The sequence below is a fragment of the Oryza brachyantha genome, chromosome 2, assembly GCF_000231095.2.
Source record: "Oryza brachyantha chromosome 2, ObraRS2, whole genome shotgun sequence".
Classification (NCBI taxonomy): Eukaryota; Viridiplantae; Streptophyta; class Magnoliopsida; order Poales; family Poaceae; genus Oryza; species Oryza brachyantha.
This window is the reverse complement of record NC_023164.2, coordinates 14,689,890-14,710,074: the sequence shown is the minus strand read 5'-3', so window position 1 is coordinate 14,710,074 and position 20,185 is coordinate 14,689,890. Positions and strand designations below refer to the sequence as shown.

General features: G+C 37.8%; 1 protein-coding gene across 1 annotated transcript; it reads right to left on the bottom strand.

The window, feature by feature from the left end:
- Positions 1–14,123: 14,123 nt before the first annotated feature.
- LOC121053598 (zinc finger A20 and AN1 domain-containing stress-associated protein 5-like) lies at positions 14,124–14,940 on the bottom strand. The gene has a single exon (XM_040521180.1). The coding sequence runs from the start codon at positions 14,723–14,725 to the stop codon at positions 14,264–14,266; it is 462 nt and encodes a 153-aa protein (XP_040377114.1). The 5' UTR covers positions 14,726–14,940; the 3' UTR covers positions 14,124–14,263.
- Between the last annotated feature and the right edge of the window lie 5,245 nt (positions 14,941–20,185).

Genomic DNA, 20,185 nt, shown 5'->3' with positions numbered 1-20,185 from the left:
ATTTTCAAAACCAGCTGCAGCGCAAACAGGCAGGCGTATATATTTCACAGTGTTCGATTTTCATATGAACTTGAAAGGTGATACTCCTTGTCGTTACAACACGGCAATGGTTTCCGGCAATGCATAATTTACAGGAATTAGTGGAAATCCCATAAATGTTTTTGAAAATGTCCATCCCAAGCAATGAATAGATAGAAAATGTGCCCTCGTAAGTCGTAACATCACCCTGTTACATATTTTTAGATTCATAACACAATTAATGCATGGTACTAATCCGGTCAAGTGAACAGGGGAACATACATTGCGGCAGTTGTACATATAGTAGGGATTATTATTTTATTTTTATTAAAAATTAAAACTAATACCTCATAAAACTTATTTTTAAATCTAAATATTTTTTTTTTGCCACACCGCCGTCTGACGTAACCGAATAACATGGTGATGCTATGAGCAATTAGCGTAACAAATTTGCCGGGTGTGGCCAACAATTTTAGATTTTTTTAAAAAACAAAATATGAGGATCTATTTTTAAAAATAAAAACATAATATGCAGGGTAATTGTTTGGTTTTTTAGGTAAAAACCAAACGAAAAATAATTTATGAATAAAACTTTTATATACGTGTTCTTAAACTATTATTAGGAAACCTCAAAATTAATTATAAATTTAAGGGAAAAAATAAATTATGATTTACAAGAGAAAAGCAAAAGTAAAAAGATGATGCTTATGGTGGCAGCTGTGACTTAGGGCTGAAAACGGAGCGGATAGTTTCCGTCCGCTCCGGAAAAAAACGGATACGGAGGCAGCTCGGAGCGGATATTTCTCTGATAATTCGGATACGGATATGAATACGGATAATTTTCTTTAGATACAAATACGAATACGGTATGACAGTTTCCGACGGATACGGATATTCCGACGGATATCCGAAGATTGTAATGAGCGGATATCCGCAAATACCTAAAACCAGTTCAGCCCACTTAATTCTAGGTCTGACCCATCAACTAATTTACTAAAAATTGCTTTTGTGCTATTAGACTATCAGTATTTGTTGAACTCATTATGTGCTATATGGTGGACTTATGTTACTTATATGTTACCCGTGAAACTAAATGTAACGTGTTAAATCTATGATGATGTCTAAAATAACAGCTATCTCGATTAAGTTAGCTATTTGTGTATACGAACGGTTTGAGTGATTTGTATGCTTCGAGAAATATTTGTTTTCGTATTCGTGTACGACTACATCCGATCCTTATTCGTATTCGAGATAATTCGTATTTGTTTCTGTATCCGAGATATTCGTATCATTTTCCATATCCGCCTAAAAATATAAAAACACATATTCGCTCCGTTTCCATCTCTCCCTGTGAACGGTGCTGATCGCACGTGCACACAAACAGTTCAGAGCATCATTCCAGCCAGTGAGCGGAGCCAGCCAACCGTAACGTCCCTTGTGGTTGTCTACTTCTATGGTTAGTTCGCCACGTACTCGACTCGTTGATTTGAATCTTGATTACGAAGGGTCTTATTTAGTTCCCGTCACATCGCATATTTGATACTAATTAGAATTAAATATAGATTATTAATAAAATTTACCTCATACTCTGGACTATTTCGCGAGACGAATCTATTGAGCCTAATAAGCCCATGATTAGCGAATGTGATGCTACAGTAAATATTTACTAATTGTAGATTAATTAGATTTAAAAAATTTATCTAATGAAATAGCCTTTATTTATGGAATTAGTTTTATTATCAGTTTATATTTAATACTTTTAATTAACGTCCAAACATCCGATGCGACAAAGACCTAAAAAAGTCCCTAGATCCAAATAGCCACGAAATCTTGTCCTGAAGGTTTGATCTGGAATGCTGACCATGTTAAATATTACCTAGAGGAAACCACTAGCAGGTTTAACCATCGGTTACCGTCGTGATAATGGTGGTAATTGAAGTTACCGTTGGACACGGTATCATCGACTTATAGTTTTATTTAGATAAACTTTATTTAAATTTAAAACCTTCTTAGTTCAACAAGCAATAGTTTTACCATAAACCGGTCATAATAAAACTGCCCCTACAACATATTTCCTCAGTTGAACCAATGACAGTTTTTCTTCAAACGGCACAGCAGCCATGACAAATTGTGTGATTTTTGTGACAAAACCATGATAAAATTGTTCCTACTGTCAATTTTAAATTCAAAATTTAGAAGAAATATTTAGCAGAGTTTTAACAGTTTCAGTGGTTACCACGCGATAATCATGCTAGCACAGAGAACGACTTCGGTAGTTCAGACGGTTTCATGAACCCTGATCACTAGCCACCTCGTTTTATTCGATTTCATCCGTACCTTCACTTTTCGTTCTTCACAGGGCACGGAGGCATCGTCTGGTAATCGGAGAAAGAATGAAAAAATCATTTGTTTTTTTAACATGCTTCTTGAACCGATTCTTTTTTTTAAAAAAACTCCATAAAAGTATTGAGGTATGTGGCCTATTTCCCCGGCTGGGGGCGTTTGTTTGTAGAGTAAAGTTTAGTCCATAATCACATCGAGTGTTTGGACACTTATTATAAATAGTAAATATAGACTATTAATAAAACTGATCTATAATCTTGGACTAATTCACGAGACGAATCTATTGACCCTAATTAGTCTATGATTAGCTTATGTGATGCTACAGTAAATATGTTTTAATTATGAATTAATTAGGCTTAAAAATCATCTTGTGGATTAGCACTCATTTATAAAATTATTTTTTATTAGTCTATGTTTAATATTTCAAATTAGTATTCAAATATATGTCATAGAGCTAGAAGGTTTAGTCCCACAGATGGCGTTGATCGATCAACCTGGTTGAACGCGTGAAACTGCATTCTTCACCGCAGAACACTGTAATACATGCTCTGACTATTCCAAAATAAAAGCATCTTTGCACCTGTTGTTTGGCCAAGATAAGTTTTTATCTTTATACATATTTAGTGTACTAAAGTTTGTGAAAATAGAAAATAAATATATCGAAACTAGATAAAGTGAAACATAATTGTATTGGCATTTAGTATAGTGATAAATGATATATCTGTAAACGAAAAATATTTTATGAATACACCTTTTATATACGTATCCTTGGCGATAAAAAAAACTTTGGTGAAAAGAATCAAAAATCAATTGATTAAAATATTAAAATTTGACTTATAAGTACGAGAAGAAACGAAAAGATTAGGGCAGAGTCGTTTTGCTTATCCATGGTCAAATACATACATAATACCGGTATTAAAGTGAGGTTGTTTTAATTAGGACGGTGGGGGGCATCATCGATGGTCACATATATACATGCATACGCCATGATGTTGCTGCTACTACTATTGCAGACTACTGTGTGTAGCAGCTGGTTGAATGCAGTCGAGACGGCCGGCTGACTGGTACCGGCCAGCACAACATGGGCATGATTACAAATTAAAAGCAAAGCCATCATTTGGGTCTTCCCTTTAATTATTTCTTCCTCACCCCCATCCTCATGCTCATGCATGCATGCTGCCCGCAACGATCGATGGTGCAGAACTACCGATCGCAAGCGGCGCGCGCTCTTCTATACGTAAACCACTTTCTCGAGCTTGGAATAATTAATTATTTATCACTTTTATGTATAGCATTTAATCAATAGATCCATAAGATGATAAATATGTATACATGCTACAATAGCAGCGTATAAAAAACTAAATGTCCTCTTGGTGCTACCGAGTGAGGAGAATATACTAGAGCGATACTAGAAGCTTGGCATGTTAACATGTTTAATAGTTTAGCAAAGAAACTAATTAATAAAGAGAGATTTCATTTAGATGAAATCATATGTACAATATTTCTAATAAGGATGGACTTAGCGTGAGGGCTAGGAGGACTTCAGCAATATACGCTAGGCCATACCGAATAGATGAGACAGAAAGGCATGGTTTAGATCCCAAATTTTTTTTGGCATAACCATCACATCGAATCTTTAGATATTTAAATAGAGCATTAAATATAGATGAAACGAAAAACTAGTTGCATAGTTATGGAATAAATCGCGAGACGAATTTTTAAGCCTAATTAAGCCATCATTTGCACATGTAGGTTACTGTAGCACTATGGGTAATGATGACTTAATTAGGCTCAAAAGATTCGTCTCGTGATTTATTTCATAACTGTGCAATTAGTTTCGTTTTATCTATGTTTAATGCTCTATTTAGGTATCTAAAGATTCGATGTGATGTTTATGCCAAAAAATTTTGGGATCTAAACAAGGTCAAAGAAATGACATTACGTAAACTTTAAGAAAAGTAAAACAAGTATACCAATGACATTAGGACAAACAAATAAAATAAAATCACTAGGCTCCCTTTTATCTGTGGATCGAGTAGTATATTTTGTGGAAAGAATGCATAGAAGTGATTATAATTTCAAAATGGCGAGTCTACCCTAATGTGCATCAACCGATTTTACTCATCATTCATTCATTCATTATTCTTGAATTCCAACGGCTAAATTATCTCTGTAAGATTGAACAGCTATGACAAACTCTGCCCCTCTTTACATACACTTTCTATATATATATTAGAGACTATCGAAATTAGAAAGTATTTTATCAATTATAGATTACCCATATGTTATAAATTATCTTTCTAGTTAAAAACAACGCAAACACTTTCTAGGTATTAGACAATATATAAATTTCCAATTATAAAGTTTCTATTAATATGCACTATATAGCTTTAGAATTAAATTCCAATCACCACATCAATATGACGAGGGTAGTAGCACAAGTTGGTACGAAATGTCATTAGAATGCTGACAATGCTGCCAAGACAATGAAGTTCATATTTATCACCACGTGGCAACTGCACTCATCATCATATCGATATAGAGTCTAGACCACTATTGTAGAATGCCCAAAAGATTAAATCACTAATAATAGCACCAGAGATAAATCTCTGGTACGTAAGAATGCGTATATGGGATTCTATAAATATTGTGTTGGCATCAAATTTTCATGTGACATAAATTACTTGATATGCCAAATGATGCATCACTAAAACAATATATTTTTTAATTATTGAAGGATGTGGGAACCTTTGGATAATAACAAATGGAAAACACAACCAGGGGAGACATCACTAGTAATTTTAGTTTGTTAAAAACTATATGATATAATTTTTCAACATAAAGAACTAGTGTGATAAATATTTTCTAGGAATTGTATCAATTAATATTTTATTTAAATACATTTTTATTTAATACAAGGAGACACAATAATTTTTTAACTCATAAAAAATTATACTTTAAATTGCATGTTATTTGAGAGTTGTGCAATTGTTTTATTCATTTGATGTATACAATTGTCAATGATTTTTCATTTATTATAAGGAGATAAAAGTTGTATGACAATATCGCATATAACTTATGTTTGTATAAAGTAGCTTTCATTCTATTTAGCTATATAGAGCTTAAACTTTGGGCTAATATTACATAATATAAATAAGTTAGTTAATTAAAATTGTCCTTGTAATGTGTGAACTTGATATCATAATGTTTCTAAAATTAGTGTATCAATTTGATGTTGTAATGTTTGTAAAACTAGTGTATAAACTGTTTTGAAATTACTATTCAAACTTGAAAAATTACAATTACAATGTATGCCAACCTATAGTTAATTATGTAAAGCTACAATATTTCACTATTATTTGGTGGTTTGCTGCTATTTTGTTACAGTTTATTTACATAACCAGAGTATAGAAGCTTGATACGGACAACTTCAATTGTTTAGTTTATATGGTTGCATTTGAAAGAGCTTATGATATTTTATTTGTATTTCCTAAATTGAGCCATAGTGCTAGCATGATTACAATGCTAGTAGTATTAGAATGCCCGACCCATAACCCATAGGACACCAAGGTTACATTGGCCCTACTATCCTATAGGACCAATCAGAGTCCCTACTTTAGATACTGGGCATGGCTAATCTAGAAGACTAGTCCAATGGGTGAGGATCACTCCCACCTTTTTAGTTAGGCTCCTCCATCAAATAGTGATATGAAACTAAACCCATCGTATCTGAAAACACCAAAGCAATAAAAACAACTTTTATAACACATAACACCTAATCAAGTCATGTACCAAAATGTGTCCGCATATTTCTTAACTAAGAATCTTGTATTGTCATGACAGTACTAAATATTAGTGATGTAAGGTAAGGTTGAGTGGTCTTTAGTTTGAGGTCTTTTCAGATTTTGGTACAAGTATTAAGAGTAGAAAGTCCTAAATTTGTGAAGTGGGTTTAGTACATCTGGTTAGGTTTCTTATGATGGAACATCCCACTCAGGTTTAAATACTAGATTTGGCACGGGTGTTCGTCGATAGAAAGAGGCCAATGGTGACTTTGTCAATACAAAGATATAACAACCCAGTCTTTGAAAGTGATCAATAGGGGTAGGGTAGAGTTATGTTGGTAGTGTTACGTTCTATCGACGTCAATGGTGACTTTGTCAATATAAAGATATAACAACCCAGTCTTCGGAGGTGATTAATAGGGGTAGGGTAGTGTTATGTTTAGTTTATTGTCTTGGCATGCCAAAATTTGGCAATATCAAAATTTGAAAGGATTAAAATGACAACAAAATAAACAAGCTCCTATATCTTGTGGTCAAATGAATGAAATGAAGATGGACATTTTATGAAAAAATATTATTATTGATTTTTAGAAATTATTATAATATTTTTATGTGCAGTAAAGCATTCGTATTTCGCTAGTAGAAAAAAATCTCAGTTTCTATATCAGTAGACACACATGATGCAACCGACTATATGTATACGTTGGCAATGATGCGTTGCATTCATGGGGATGTATGTATGTCGCCGTTTGAATCAAAAGCTACAGACGACTTCCCTATCATAGAAGATGAGCCATGGATCGATCAGAGTTCGAATCGAGTGCATGCATCGTAAGTAAGGGTGTAAGTGGGCCAGCCCACGAGCCCACTTATAGGTCAAGTGGGAGCGGGCTGGCCCACTTATAGGTCAAGTCGTAAATAACTCGATCGATACTCACTGATCACCATCATGTGCCACGCACGACGTAGGTGGGCAAATACGAGCTGTTTGGATCTACAGTTGTTGTAGTTGACGTGTAAATAAACATTTTTTTGGGTCATTATGATTTTTATGAGTTTTAAAATATATTGTTACTATTTACATAATTAGAACCATACTATTAAAAAAACCCAAAGCACGATACATGTTGCTCTATAACACTATTAAAAAATAAATAATAAAGGTCTATAACACTATTAAAAAGTAGATATTACAGGCGACCAAAAGTAGTTTCCATAGGTGGATGGCAGCCCTGGCTGGAATAAAGGCCTATGAAAGTGTCACCAGCTTATAAATTAATTTTCAGAGCATCCTACCACAAATGCCTATGAAAAAAGTTCTCCAAGGCAAAAAGATTAAGCCGACCAACAATCTCCACGATGGAAACAAAATGAAATAAAGAAGGAAAAAGTACGAATTACCCCCTGAATTATCGTGGTCGACCGAATTACCCCCCTAAACTCAAAAACCAGACACCGTTTACCCTGAACTTTCAATACTGGGCAAATTACCCCCCTCGACCCAATTTAAAGTGGTTTTGTCATATGTGGCGTACAGTATTTGCCTAGTATTGAAAGTTTAGGGTAAACGATGTCTGGTTTTCGGGTTTAGGGGGGTAATTCGGTCGACCGTTATAATTCAGGGGGTAATTCGTACTTTTTCCAATAAAAAAATGATTATCATTTGCAAACATCCCCCAAATGAAAAATGTTCCCCATCGCAAGCATATTAAAGATCATAGCCCCAAAATCGATTTCAAATAAATCTTAATCACAAATTAGAGCTCTAAAATAGCATCAAGCACATTCACACATATCAAATTCCATTACATGCATATCAAGTACTGACAGATCAATGTGTGTTTACATAGCTTAATGTCAAAAGGGGATGAACAACTAGAGGAATAAATAGATTAAATTAAGCCCCCCCCCCCCCACCCAAAGGAGGAACAATCAATTAACACAACCTTGCCTACACTAGTAGTCCATATTGTTGTCGCCAAGCCACCCTCGACACTAGGATGAGGGAGGAAGAAGGGGATCCATGATACCCATGGAGAAGCTCACCGCCACCATATCCAAAGAGCTCATGGCCCACTGTCACTAGACCCTCATCCTTCGATGCTGCTAGAGCTGCCTCCACAAGATCTGCATCACCCGCTGAAGCACCTCCTCTTGCTGCCTCTCCTCTTGTTGGATCCGACAAATCCGAGGCTGCAACGTACTATCAGGGAGGAGTGGTGACAAACGCTGAAGCGACTGGAGGAGGGAAAGGATGACAAGAAATGAGTTATGAGGATAGTTGAAACTTTGAATATCTGAAGCAGTGGAAGTATGGAGAAGAACAAGAGGAATCATGCCAGGTGCAGCTAATGAGAATGGATGGCTGAAATAAACCAATATTGTTTTACTTGGGCGATCTAATGGTTCTCTTAGATTGGAATAATCACCATCTTTGTGATTTACTTTCTTAAACATGTTGGCATAATCTCTTTTGTTGTATAGTGGCTTCGAACTCCATATAAGCAGGCCACCAATTTGGAGGAAGTATCGAAGAGTAAACCCTAGTTTTATTCTCCATTTTATGTCTTGCAGCTCCCACTTTAGGTTTATCAATTCGATCCATCTAAATTTCAGCATTTATCTTCCTGTTCTTGTTGAACTGCTTTGTTAAGATTCCCAATAGGTAGATAGTAGCCAAATTTGTTCTGGAATCTTGTTAATTAGGACTCTAGCTTGGTCGGGTCTTGATAGAGGAGTGGTGGAATGCGGCGGCAAAGGAAGGAGGGTGAGGAGTGACTTACCGGATAGGGAGAACTAAGAGGAGCAGGGGAGTTAGGGAGAGGGAGAGGGGACTTAGTGGTGGTGGCGGATGGCCGGTGTGGAGTGGTGATGCTAGATATGCCTTAATCCCTCGACCACTTGTGGTTGCTAGAGCTCAAGTCGGAGGTAGGAGCTTTGTGTGGATAAGAGAGATGTGAAGGAGTGAATAAGAAAGAGAAGAGGGAGAGATAGATTATGGATTCTAGGGTGATCCTTGACTCTCTTAGGGATATGCATACAAAAGTTTATAATGTTTCCACAAACAGTCATCTTAAGATTCACTTGTATACATCTATTTTTACAATTAGCCCGTATACCTCTCATGGGCCCAAAACTTATTACATACTGTCTAAATTTAACCCATCTGTATAGTAAAAGGGGTGACACCTGGAGAAATATTTTTCTAGTATTGATGTCTGGTACACATTTTAAAACTTTATTGCCAACATGTTTTCGTGTAGGATCAAAATGCCCTTGATTGTTCAAGATAGAATCAATCGTTTCCTATCTACCTCAATATCACATTAGTGGGCGGTGATAGTAGCAACGTGAGAGGAAGGGCGGTGGCCAAGAAAAGGTTGATGTGAGGCGAGCAGATCCAGTGGCAGGTTAGGGACAACAAGTTCGACAATGACACACAACCCGACAATATTAAGGTTAGAAAAGATGACTCCTCCTCAGCAACACATAGCCCAACGATGGTGACCCTCCATCAGCGGTGAGCTTCTCTAACACCCACATTTTTCCCTTTTTTTTATGTGTAAATTATTTTGAAATAGATTTGACCATTTTGAGATATAAAGTGTTGACTGAATCAGAAATACAAGCATGCCCGTATAGATTCAAAGAATATTAAATTGTTTAGTTACAGGAGACGGGCATTTTGGCCTGCACTAAAAATATGGTCGAAAAAAGTTATAAAACTTATCTTAGCCATATAGTGGCATGGATCTAACTTCCACCACTTGCAATAATATAGACCCAATTAGATAATTAAAGATATATTTCTAATTAACCTTTGTTTTACTCCAATAGCTCAAAAGCACAACCTTTTCTAAAACTCAGTTCAGGTATCTACCAACGGGAGATCGATGCGATGCACACAAAAGTCACAAACACGGACATAGACCTGTGTCGCGCGTTGGTGAGACTGAGAGTTATGGACGATTGGATCGGTCGATCGGGATCGATGGAGCGGCCGGAAAATGATGCGACGAATTGAAGATCGTAAGTAGCAGTCGATTTTAGGCCGTGTTCGGCTACGGTGATAAATTAACTAAGTCCCGGTCTTTTTCCGCGCGCACGCTTGCCGAGATGTTAAACGGCATATTTTTATAAAAAAATTTCTATAGAAAATTTGTTTTAAAAAACCATATTAATCTATTTTATATGTTTTTAATAATTAATAATTAATTAATCATATACTAATCTATTATTACGTTTTTCGTGCCAGATAAGTTAACTTACCTCCTCTCTCCATCGAAAGCGGCCTTAGGAGTTGTTTAGATGGGGCTAAACTTTTTAGCCCCATGTCATATCGGATGTTTGGACACTAATTTGAATTTAAAGTATTAAACATAGACTAATAAAAAACTAATTTCATAAATAAGTGGTAATCCACGAGACAAATTTTTTAAGTCTAATTAATCCATAATTAGAGTATGTTTACTATAGCATAATATAGACTAATTATGGATTAATGAGGCTTAATAGATTCGTCTCGTAAATTAGTCCAAGATTATAGATATGTTTTATTTATAGATATGTTTTATTAATAATCTATGTTTACTATTTATAATAAGCATCTAAACATTCAACGGAGAAATAACTAAGTCACTCGTCCAATTACCACCTCAGTCATACGGAGGGAGTTGCAATGCAATGCAATCGCGCGTGACACTGTTTCAACCGCTACGAGAACTACTCGCGCAATTATTCTGTCGCGCTACGCACGTACGTACCTAGGCAGAGAGATCCATCGATTCGACTCGATCGGCGTTGGGTGAATTGAAGCGTACGGCTTATTAAATCGGGCCACTCATGGCTCCCGGCAAGCCAGGCGTGCCGAGGGCCAATGGCGATCAGAGACCGGTCGATCCGTGACATCCGTCGATCCGGTAGCTGTGTCGAACCGTCCAAGAGAGCCAGCGTGTGAGCGTGCAAAGTACTCCGTATACAGTAGAGGACTAGAGGGGAAACGAATTTTTTGGATTTTTAATTTTATTTATTAAATAATTCACAAATTTGATTTTTCATTTCAAAAAATCACAGATCTAACCTCCTACCGCCCTCTAAGAGAGCGGAAGCCTCAACTCGAGGGTATAAATATGTATGCCCGGGATCATTGTTTTTCATATATCAATCAATTAGATCAATTTTTTTCGGCGCATCGCCACCCCCTAGTCGAGGTTTCAACTCCAGCGGAACTTGGCACCTGACGTGGGGCTGCATCGTTTCGATCTCCGACGGAGGGGTAAGTCCTACGTTTCGTCGGACCACGGTAATCGTTCGGCTAGATTGGAACTGTCTCGGTTCGGTCTGATCTTCTAATCTAGTTGCGCGATTGCTAGTTATCGTATTAGTTTCAACTTAGATCACTTTCGTATTTTGAGTTGATCTGGTCGACCACTTTAGACGATCTATGTTGGTTTGATATTCGCTATTTGACATATTCAATCTAGTACTGTCTCGGTTAGGTCCGATCTAGTAGATTGCGTTTGTCAGATGGTTTATATTAGATTGATGCATTTTGTTCACTATTTTATCGGAGTACCAGCCGATAAGTTATCAGTCATCGGCTTATTGGCTTGATAGCAATCTAGATCTGTTTAGTATATATTCTAACATTGCTAGGTTTAATCTTGAACTGTCTCGGTTGGGTCCGATCTTATATGATTATTCTCAGCAATCTGGGCTAGGTATTTTATAAATCTTGTTTGTTGTCCGCCGTCTATAGCCGATGATTTTTGCCGGTCTGCATGTTTATCATATTTTCATCAATAGAGTGGCCGATTACCTTACTGTATTATTTTTATATCAATCGGCTTGATTTAGTTAGATCGGCAGTTATTTATGTTGCATTGACTTATGTGAATTACATGCAAATTGGTTTTAGCCGATCGCAACACATGATTCATTGTTTATTCCAAGTAATTCGTCAGTTTATTTGTTAGCCTTATCGATCTTCAAGTTTCCTATAATCATATCGTGCTCTACTGTATACTGTCTTGGTTAAGTCCAATCTTAGTACGTCTAGTTCGATCTGGTTATAGGGGCTTGTCCGATCGACTAAGATTAATAAGTAACTTGGCGGATTACGTTGGTCTAGTATTTATTTCAAGTCTATTTCTATTGGTGTTTCTAGCTGATCCATGTTTTTTACAGCCGATCGTTGGTCCTATCGGCTAACCGTTGCAGCATCAACATTCGATCGGCTGGGCTTATTGGCTTGATAGCCGATTGGTTTGTTTTACTGTTCATCTTGTCAGTTGCAGGGTTAAACTGACTGGCACGCCCACGCATCATTCTAAGAATTTAGGTCATGCACTAGAGCTGTCTAAAATTGACTCTCAGGCCTTCGTGTGTGACACGTCGGATCATATTTTTGACGTCAATATGTGTCCAAGAGAATTTGGCAAAAATCACAGTAATCTACCAAAATTTGGGATGATGAGCTTGATCCTGGAAGCTGCTTAGTTGCCATTCACTTTGAATTTGATAAATGTATTGGTTGTGAAATATGTGTTCGCGTATGCCCTAAAGATCTACCCCTTGTGGATTGGAGATTTGAAAAGGATATTAAAAGGAAACAATTGCTTAATTATAGTATTGATTTCGGAGTTTGTATATTTGTGGTAATTGTGTTGAGCACTGTCTGACAAACTGTTTATCAATGATGGAAGAATATGAACTTTCTACTTATAATCGTCATGAATTGATCAAAATGTTTTGAGTTGGGGTTTCCAATCGGTAATACATAAAGTCTGATAAGCATGTCTTGAGTTGGTATACAAATAGGATCTCCAATAGCGGGAGATAGGAGATTCCTATGAGAAAACATAAGTAAACGGGCTTCTGCCTGAGCTTCCAAGGATAAAGGTAGATGAGCGGCCATTTGATCCCCATAAAAAATGATGTGTAATTTTGGTAGGATAAAATATGAGAAACAAATGATACACAACCAAATAATCTTGCCCTTTGAAATTTGGCAAAGGATCAACTTACCGATATTTGGAATGCCAAGTTTTGGTAAGGTTCATTTGAGCAATAATCTAAACAACGTCGACATCTTCCAAACGAGCATAGAAGTCCGGCCCCTATGGGGGTGATTGATTGAATATTGTAGAAAAAAAATCCAAATGACATATTTCAAATGAGAAATAATTTTAGAATAGAACTTTTTTATATATGCTCTTAGCGATCCAAAATCCAAGTCTAAAAAATAAATACAATGAAAATCTTCAAAATTAACTCCATATTTGAGTTTAAAAATAAAATTTTGCTTTATAAGCATAAGCAGAACCAAAAGGATGAGACTATATAAGTTTGTAAAAAGTGAGAAACAAATAAAGAAAGCATGCTACCTCGAGTGAAATTTCTGAAAAAGAACGAAAGAAAGGAGATACAAAAACTAGAGGAAGTTTGGTCACCATCTTGACGAGCTAAACCGTCTCCCTAAACCACCGTGTGTAAACACATCAAAACCTGTCCAGGCCAAGCACACGGCAGAGTAAAATTGTCCTTTTCTTTTACAAACTCCACTTGATTAGGCGCCCGATTTTGATTTTGATTTAACAAATCCATGCTCTCAATTTCTCCCCCAATGTACCAGCCATGACGCACACGGTACGCGCGTAAAGTGTGCACACAATCGCATACGCATATCATTTTTAAATTTTAATCCAGATCTTTGTAGCTTGCGCGACCTGCCACCCTCGTTTGCATCGACATGTTGCCATCGGCCAACTAATCCTGCGACTTCCTCGCGCTCAAAGAAAGCTACTCCCTTCATAAAAAAAGAACTACTCGCGCGTCAAATTTCTAACGTTCGGTACGAGTTTGGTCAGAGAGGTGATCTACTCGACATGGGATTATCAACAAACGGATCGGTTCTGAGTTCGTCGCGTTTGCACGCAGTCGGCACTGAGGAGAAGGGAGGATCAGAGGTGATTGGACTACGCGAAACCGATTTTCGTTTTTGGTTTCAGTCGAATGCATATGCTGCACGGCTGGCGATTTCGCCGCCGGCCGGCGAGCTTACAGAGACATGGTAGTAGTAATTTGGAATCCACCTAGCGTTGCTCCGGCGTGGGGGATCAGATCTTGTCCTTGAGCTTGTCGCCCTTGATGACCGGGTTGGCGCGCGCGATGGCGTCGCGGCCGGCGGCTTTGAAGTCGAAGCCGCAGGCGTGCCGCTCGGGGTACCGGTGGGCGCCGCAGAACGTGGACCCGCACCGGCACGCGAACCCCGTCAGCCCCACCCGCTTCCTGCAGCTCGCGCACCTGCCCGCCTTCGCGCCCGGTGACGGCGAGGGCGCGGCCGCGGCAGCGGCAACGGCAACGACGAGGCCGGCGGCCTCCGTGGCAGAGGAGGAAGGCAAGAACGCCGGAGGAGACGACGACAGCGCCGAGGGGGCGGCAGACGGGCGCGCCGCGCCTCGGTCTTGCCGGTCGCGGTAGCACTTGGAGCAGAGGTCGAGCGTGGCGGGGCTGCCGAAGAAGCCGCAGTTGTTGGCGCACAGGCGGTGCCCCTCCTGCCACCTCTGCTCCTCCGCCATGCCCGGGCTGTAGCTCGCCCCTCGCAGCAACAACCCAAGAAAGCAAGCGACCGACCGATCGACCGTCGGGCAGGCGGATCGTATGGATGGACGGATCGACGACGACGATGGCGTACGTGGGTGGGGTGGGGTGGGCAGGGACGACGAGACCGAAGGGAGGCTTAAAAGGGGAAGGCGTGAGGCGGCCGAAAGGCGAAGAGCGGGGATCGATTCTGGCTTTGGTTTCAAGGGACGGGAAGGGATCGCGACGACGGTACGACAAGTCGAGCGGCGCGGCGCCCTACCCTGCGTGCGTGCGTTTCGCTGGCGTGGCCAAGGGACCCCGAACGGCGAGCGCGACGGCAGCGACAGCGACGCGATTGGGCAGCCGCAGCGGCAGCGGGGTGACGAAGGGGAAACTGGCGTTTGGCACGTTCGCCACTTGCGTCTGCCGACCGAGACCGCCGCACACCGCGCCTTGCTCTGCACGGTCACAGCCGGCAGCATGGGCCACACCGCCCCGCCCGGCGGATTTGCGTCCATGCCCACGCGACCAACGAGCGTCGCAGGTACGCGTATTCCATCGGCGACAGCTCTGCCTTTGAGCGTTTCTTTCCTTTTTTATTAATAGCACGAATACGTAAAAGAAAGGCGCAACCCAACACCTACGGCGGGCATAGCCCATTAGCCCAATCTTCTGCATGCCGTTCTGATTTCTTGATAAGATTACGTTGCTTCCTAGTGCTAATCGTTGTGTGCATCAGTGGTTGCTCCTCCGAGTCATCGTCCCGATGGTCGATTTCCTAACAAATACGTAGATGCAGATCTCTGAACCTGAACGCATGGTTGGTTCGTGAAACCGTGAAAGCTATTACACTGCCACTGGTACTTATGAGCTCGAATGTCTCACCACATCATTTACCGTAAATAATTCCGACAACCTTATAGTCTTAACTTTTCACTTATATTTCTGCTTAAGATAAAATTTTAAAATTTTATTATAGGATCTGACCGCCATATACCTACAGTCTAACCGTCCGATCAATTTATAAAAAAACATTTTGTCATCTCAAACCACCAATTTGTTCATCACAAAAATTTGTAAATCACTTCTTGATCTATCTAAATTTAGAGTTGATTTTGAAGATTTTTTATTGTGGTTTATTTTTCAACATTTGCTTTTAGATAACTAAGAACATATATATAAAATTTTATTCAGAAATTAATTTTCCTTTGAAAAAACGAAATGATAAAGACCTTAGGGGAGAAAAAGGCATTTACTTATACAGGTGGTGTGATTTGACAAATTTTCTTTTTGTTTTTTAGGCTATCTACAATCCCCTGTCATGAAAGAAAGAGCATCGGTTCATTAAGTGAAAACCAAATCGGTAATGGAGACCCACGCTTAGGAAAGGTGAGGTGACTAGCAATTCGTTTTGTTGTGTATCCTCGATTGATGTGGCCTCATATGCTTCAATTGTTGATTTTCGTTGGAGATTACGTATTGGTGCGGTGTCCTTGTACGGTTCGGTTCGATGACAACAGTGATGGCATGATACATGTGAAGGATGATTGATATAGCTACTTTATTTTCCGATTTTATCTTTCGCTTTGTTTTGACATCAATCATTGAGGATGATAAGATCATAATTCAATAGATACAAAGATCGGCCGCTGATTTCGAAGATTCTAGTTTTTAGTTTGAGAAAATCAAGAACTACATACAACTTTTCATACGTACCATGGCCAACCATATATGAAAATATGTGCCTCAAAGGTGAGTAATTGCACAATTTAAGAAAATCCACACTGCCGTTAGGATTTACCACACCCAATTCGCGTGATTTTCACACCAAACCCAAACCTACCTTCGTCCGAGACCGCAAAGGCTCCAGTGAGGGGACGAAGGATGCGCAAGTCCCCAAGAACGAAGAAACCCATAGTGCGGACGACCATAGCAATTCTCATCCCCATTGATGGCGACAAAGAAGGTAGTAGCACGCACCACCACCATGGTCGTCCCCTCCCTCCCTTCCCCTGCCCATGCTCCTATGGACAGACATTGATGGCGACAGGGATGAGCGTCATCGTGGAGAAGCAGATCGCACCCCTCGTCTCTGGAGAGCTTTATCATGGCCATAGACGTCCACCTTGAGGATGGCAATGACGAGTAGTGCAGGCGTAGTGGCTGCAGAGAAACAAACGGCGATGGAGGTAGGCGGAAGGGGTGGATGAATGGACGGAGTGGCACATAAGACTCCCTTCGTCCCATAGTTACTATGGCATTTTGACTTTCTGTTTGTGATTTTGACCACTCGTCTTATTCAAAAAATTTTAAAAATATTATTTATTTTGTTTATTATTTTTTTTATTAAAAATAGTTTAATTATTACTTATAAATCTTTATATTTGCACTAAATTTTTAAATAAGACGAATAATTAAAAGTTATAAGTGAATAGTGAGAATATACTGGGACGGAGGTAGTATATAGAACATAGATATTCACATCCCTCGTGATAAATTTTGTAAGTCACGTCCATTGGGTAGTAAAACCTAAAAGCTGTGAGAATTTCATGGTAAATGGTGAAACTTCTCCCTTTAAAGTGGTATTCTAAATAGTTTTCTTGTTTTTAATTATTAGTCGTAATTTTGTAAGTCATAGTAATTTATCCTGTGGCCTCTGTAAGAAATGGTTGTAACCCATATTTGAAGTAAAGGTCGCAACGCTATTATCTAAAAAATTGTTTTTTGGGGGGGGGGGGGTTGAAGGCGTGTGTTTTACGTTATTACTGCCTCCGTCTCGTAATACCCTCATTTTTCGTTTTTCTGTGTCAAATGTTTAACCATTCGTCTTATTTGAAAAATTTATATACAAACTTAAAAAAAATAGTCACGTATAAAGTACTATTCGTATTTTATCATCTAGTTACAATAAAAATATTAATTGCAAAAAAAATTCAAATAAGACGAATGGTCAAATGTTGGACACGAAAAAACGAAAAATAAGGTTATTATGGGATGAAGATAGTAGTTGTTTGGCTTATCAAGGAAGATGCTTAATATATATTAGTATGTGCTTGTTTGGTTTGATACTATGCTAAAATATAGATTAAAAAAATTATAGGTAAGTTTTTGCCAATACCAATATTTTGGTAAGATATGTGTTTCATAGGTAAATAATGGTCATAAACCAAACAATACCAAATTAAAATTTAATTTAAAATGCCAATATTTTGGTAGGGAAAGTTGGGTCAAACCAAACATGCGCTATATGATAAACTAAGGAGCATTAATCTTCGCAGATTTAAAATTAATATAGATATATTTTACAGTAATTGTACCAGTAGTGCATCAACTTAAGAGTAAATTGTATGAGAACTTGAGAATTGATCGTGCAAGTACAAAAACCTGTCAAGTGGATAACTTCTAGTTCAACAAACTTGATAATTTACAGCATCGTTCTTTTGCTTCTACTTATGTTTATAAGCTAAAATTTAAATTATTAATCTTAAAATTACGGTTGATTCTAATATTTTTTATCGTAGGTTATTTTTAGCCTTAACTTTTATATCGCGAAGAACACATATATAAAAGTTTTATTTACATATAGAAAAACCAAACAATCACCCTCTTAGTATTTAGGTGCAACAGTTTAGCTATATTTTGTTAATGAGTGCTAGATGAGTATTTTTACCATATCAATATGCCATCACGTAGCAATCCTACCGACATTACCTTCCAATCTTATATTTGATCAGTTTTGCTGATTCAATTAATGACTTTGCACTACTGGTTTAGATATTTTTCCTACAGCTTCTCAGATCTCAAGTGAAAAACATATGTACATATTAAATTTTACTTAACTTTTAATTACTGGAATGAAAAAAAAAGTTTCTTATACAAAACTACTTGACAAAACAAGTACTTAGAAACCTAATGTGTACAAGAAAAAATTCTTAAATGCTCAAGTATTTTTATTAGCGGGCTCACTCGTTACCAATCGCACCCAATTTCTGAAGTTGTTGCACCAGTACACTCAAATTTTGATGCTAGATTGCACCCACCTGCTAATTTGTTGCATTGGCACACTCACTGGTCACTTCTCAAGTTCTTTTACTAAGTTACACTCACCCACCATGGCCGGGTTCGTCCGAACCACTAAGTCAACTTATCCTCTCGTTTTCTACGCGCACGCTTTCCGAACTACTAAACAAACAGTATATTTTTTATAAAAATTTTCTATAGAAAAGTTATTTTAAAAAATCATACTAATCTATTTTATATATTTTAATAATTAATAACTAATTAATCATATACTAATCTATTACTACGTTTTTCATGCCAGGTAAGTTACCTCCTCTCACGAACGCGGCCTATGTTGATGTACCATGAATTCACTGTAGTTTTTATTTAATTATTTAAAATAAAATTAATTTTTTTAAAAAATAATCACACCACTTAGCAGTTTAAGAAATTTATCTGTAATGATATATAGCAGCTGCAATCTCAAAAGAATTTGTTTATTGTTTGCATATCATGATCAAGATTAGAGGATGTTCGATCATCAGTTTATGCAAAAGTAGCATATCAAGAATTCTGCATTTGGTTGGTCCAATTTATATGATTTTTTAAATGCCATAAATATACCATATAAATATTAAATTGATTGAAACATTGCCATCACATATTATTAAGAGAGTTTTCTTAAGAGCTATTTTTTTTACCTATACATAATATGTACCTAAGATTTTTCTGGTGGAGTGGTGGTCCCCAATATACGCCCATGAAAAGGAGTATAATATGCGTGTAGCATACATACATCGAGAATTTCGGTACCCCGGCGTCATTATGTTAATGGGCTCAGTATCTAAGGCTTTGCTGTGAGTGGGTCCTTGGACAAAATGGGTTATCTGGGCCAAATGAAAAGCCCGGACAAGATACATATTCGTTCGACTATAACAGCCGAAGATGCAAAATGTCCGTACGCGGTAGTAGCAGGCCGGTATCTATCCTTAAAAAAAGGTAAAACAAATTTTATATTCTCTCCATCCCTAAATATTTGACGTCGTTGATTTTTCTATATACGTTTGACTATTCGTCTTATTCAAAAAAATTGCATAATTATTAATTATTTTATATCATTTCATTTATTGTTAACTATACTTTTATGCATATATATTTTATGCATATATAGCTTTACATATTTAACAATTTTTTTTAATAAGATGAATAGTCAAACGTGTATAAAAAAATCAACAACGTCAATTATTTAAAGACAAAGGAGTATTTATCATTGACAAATGATCGATATTACTATTATTGTCAACGAATGTGAGTTCTATAATATATCATCACTCAAGCGTCTTGCGTCTAGGCCTATTTTGCCACCAACATTAGGTTTCATCCATAAACCTCCATAAAATTGTGTAAAAGGACTATTTTACCTCTAAAAAGACCGCAGTTATGATCATTCTGCAGAA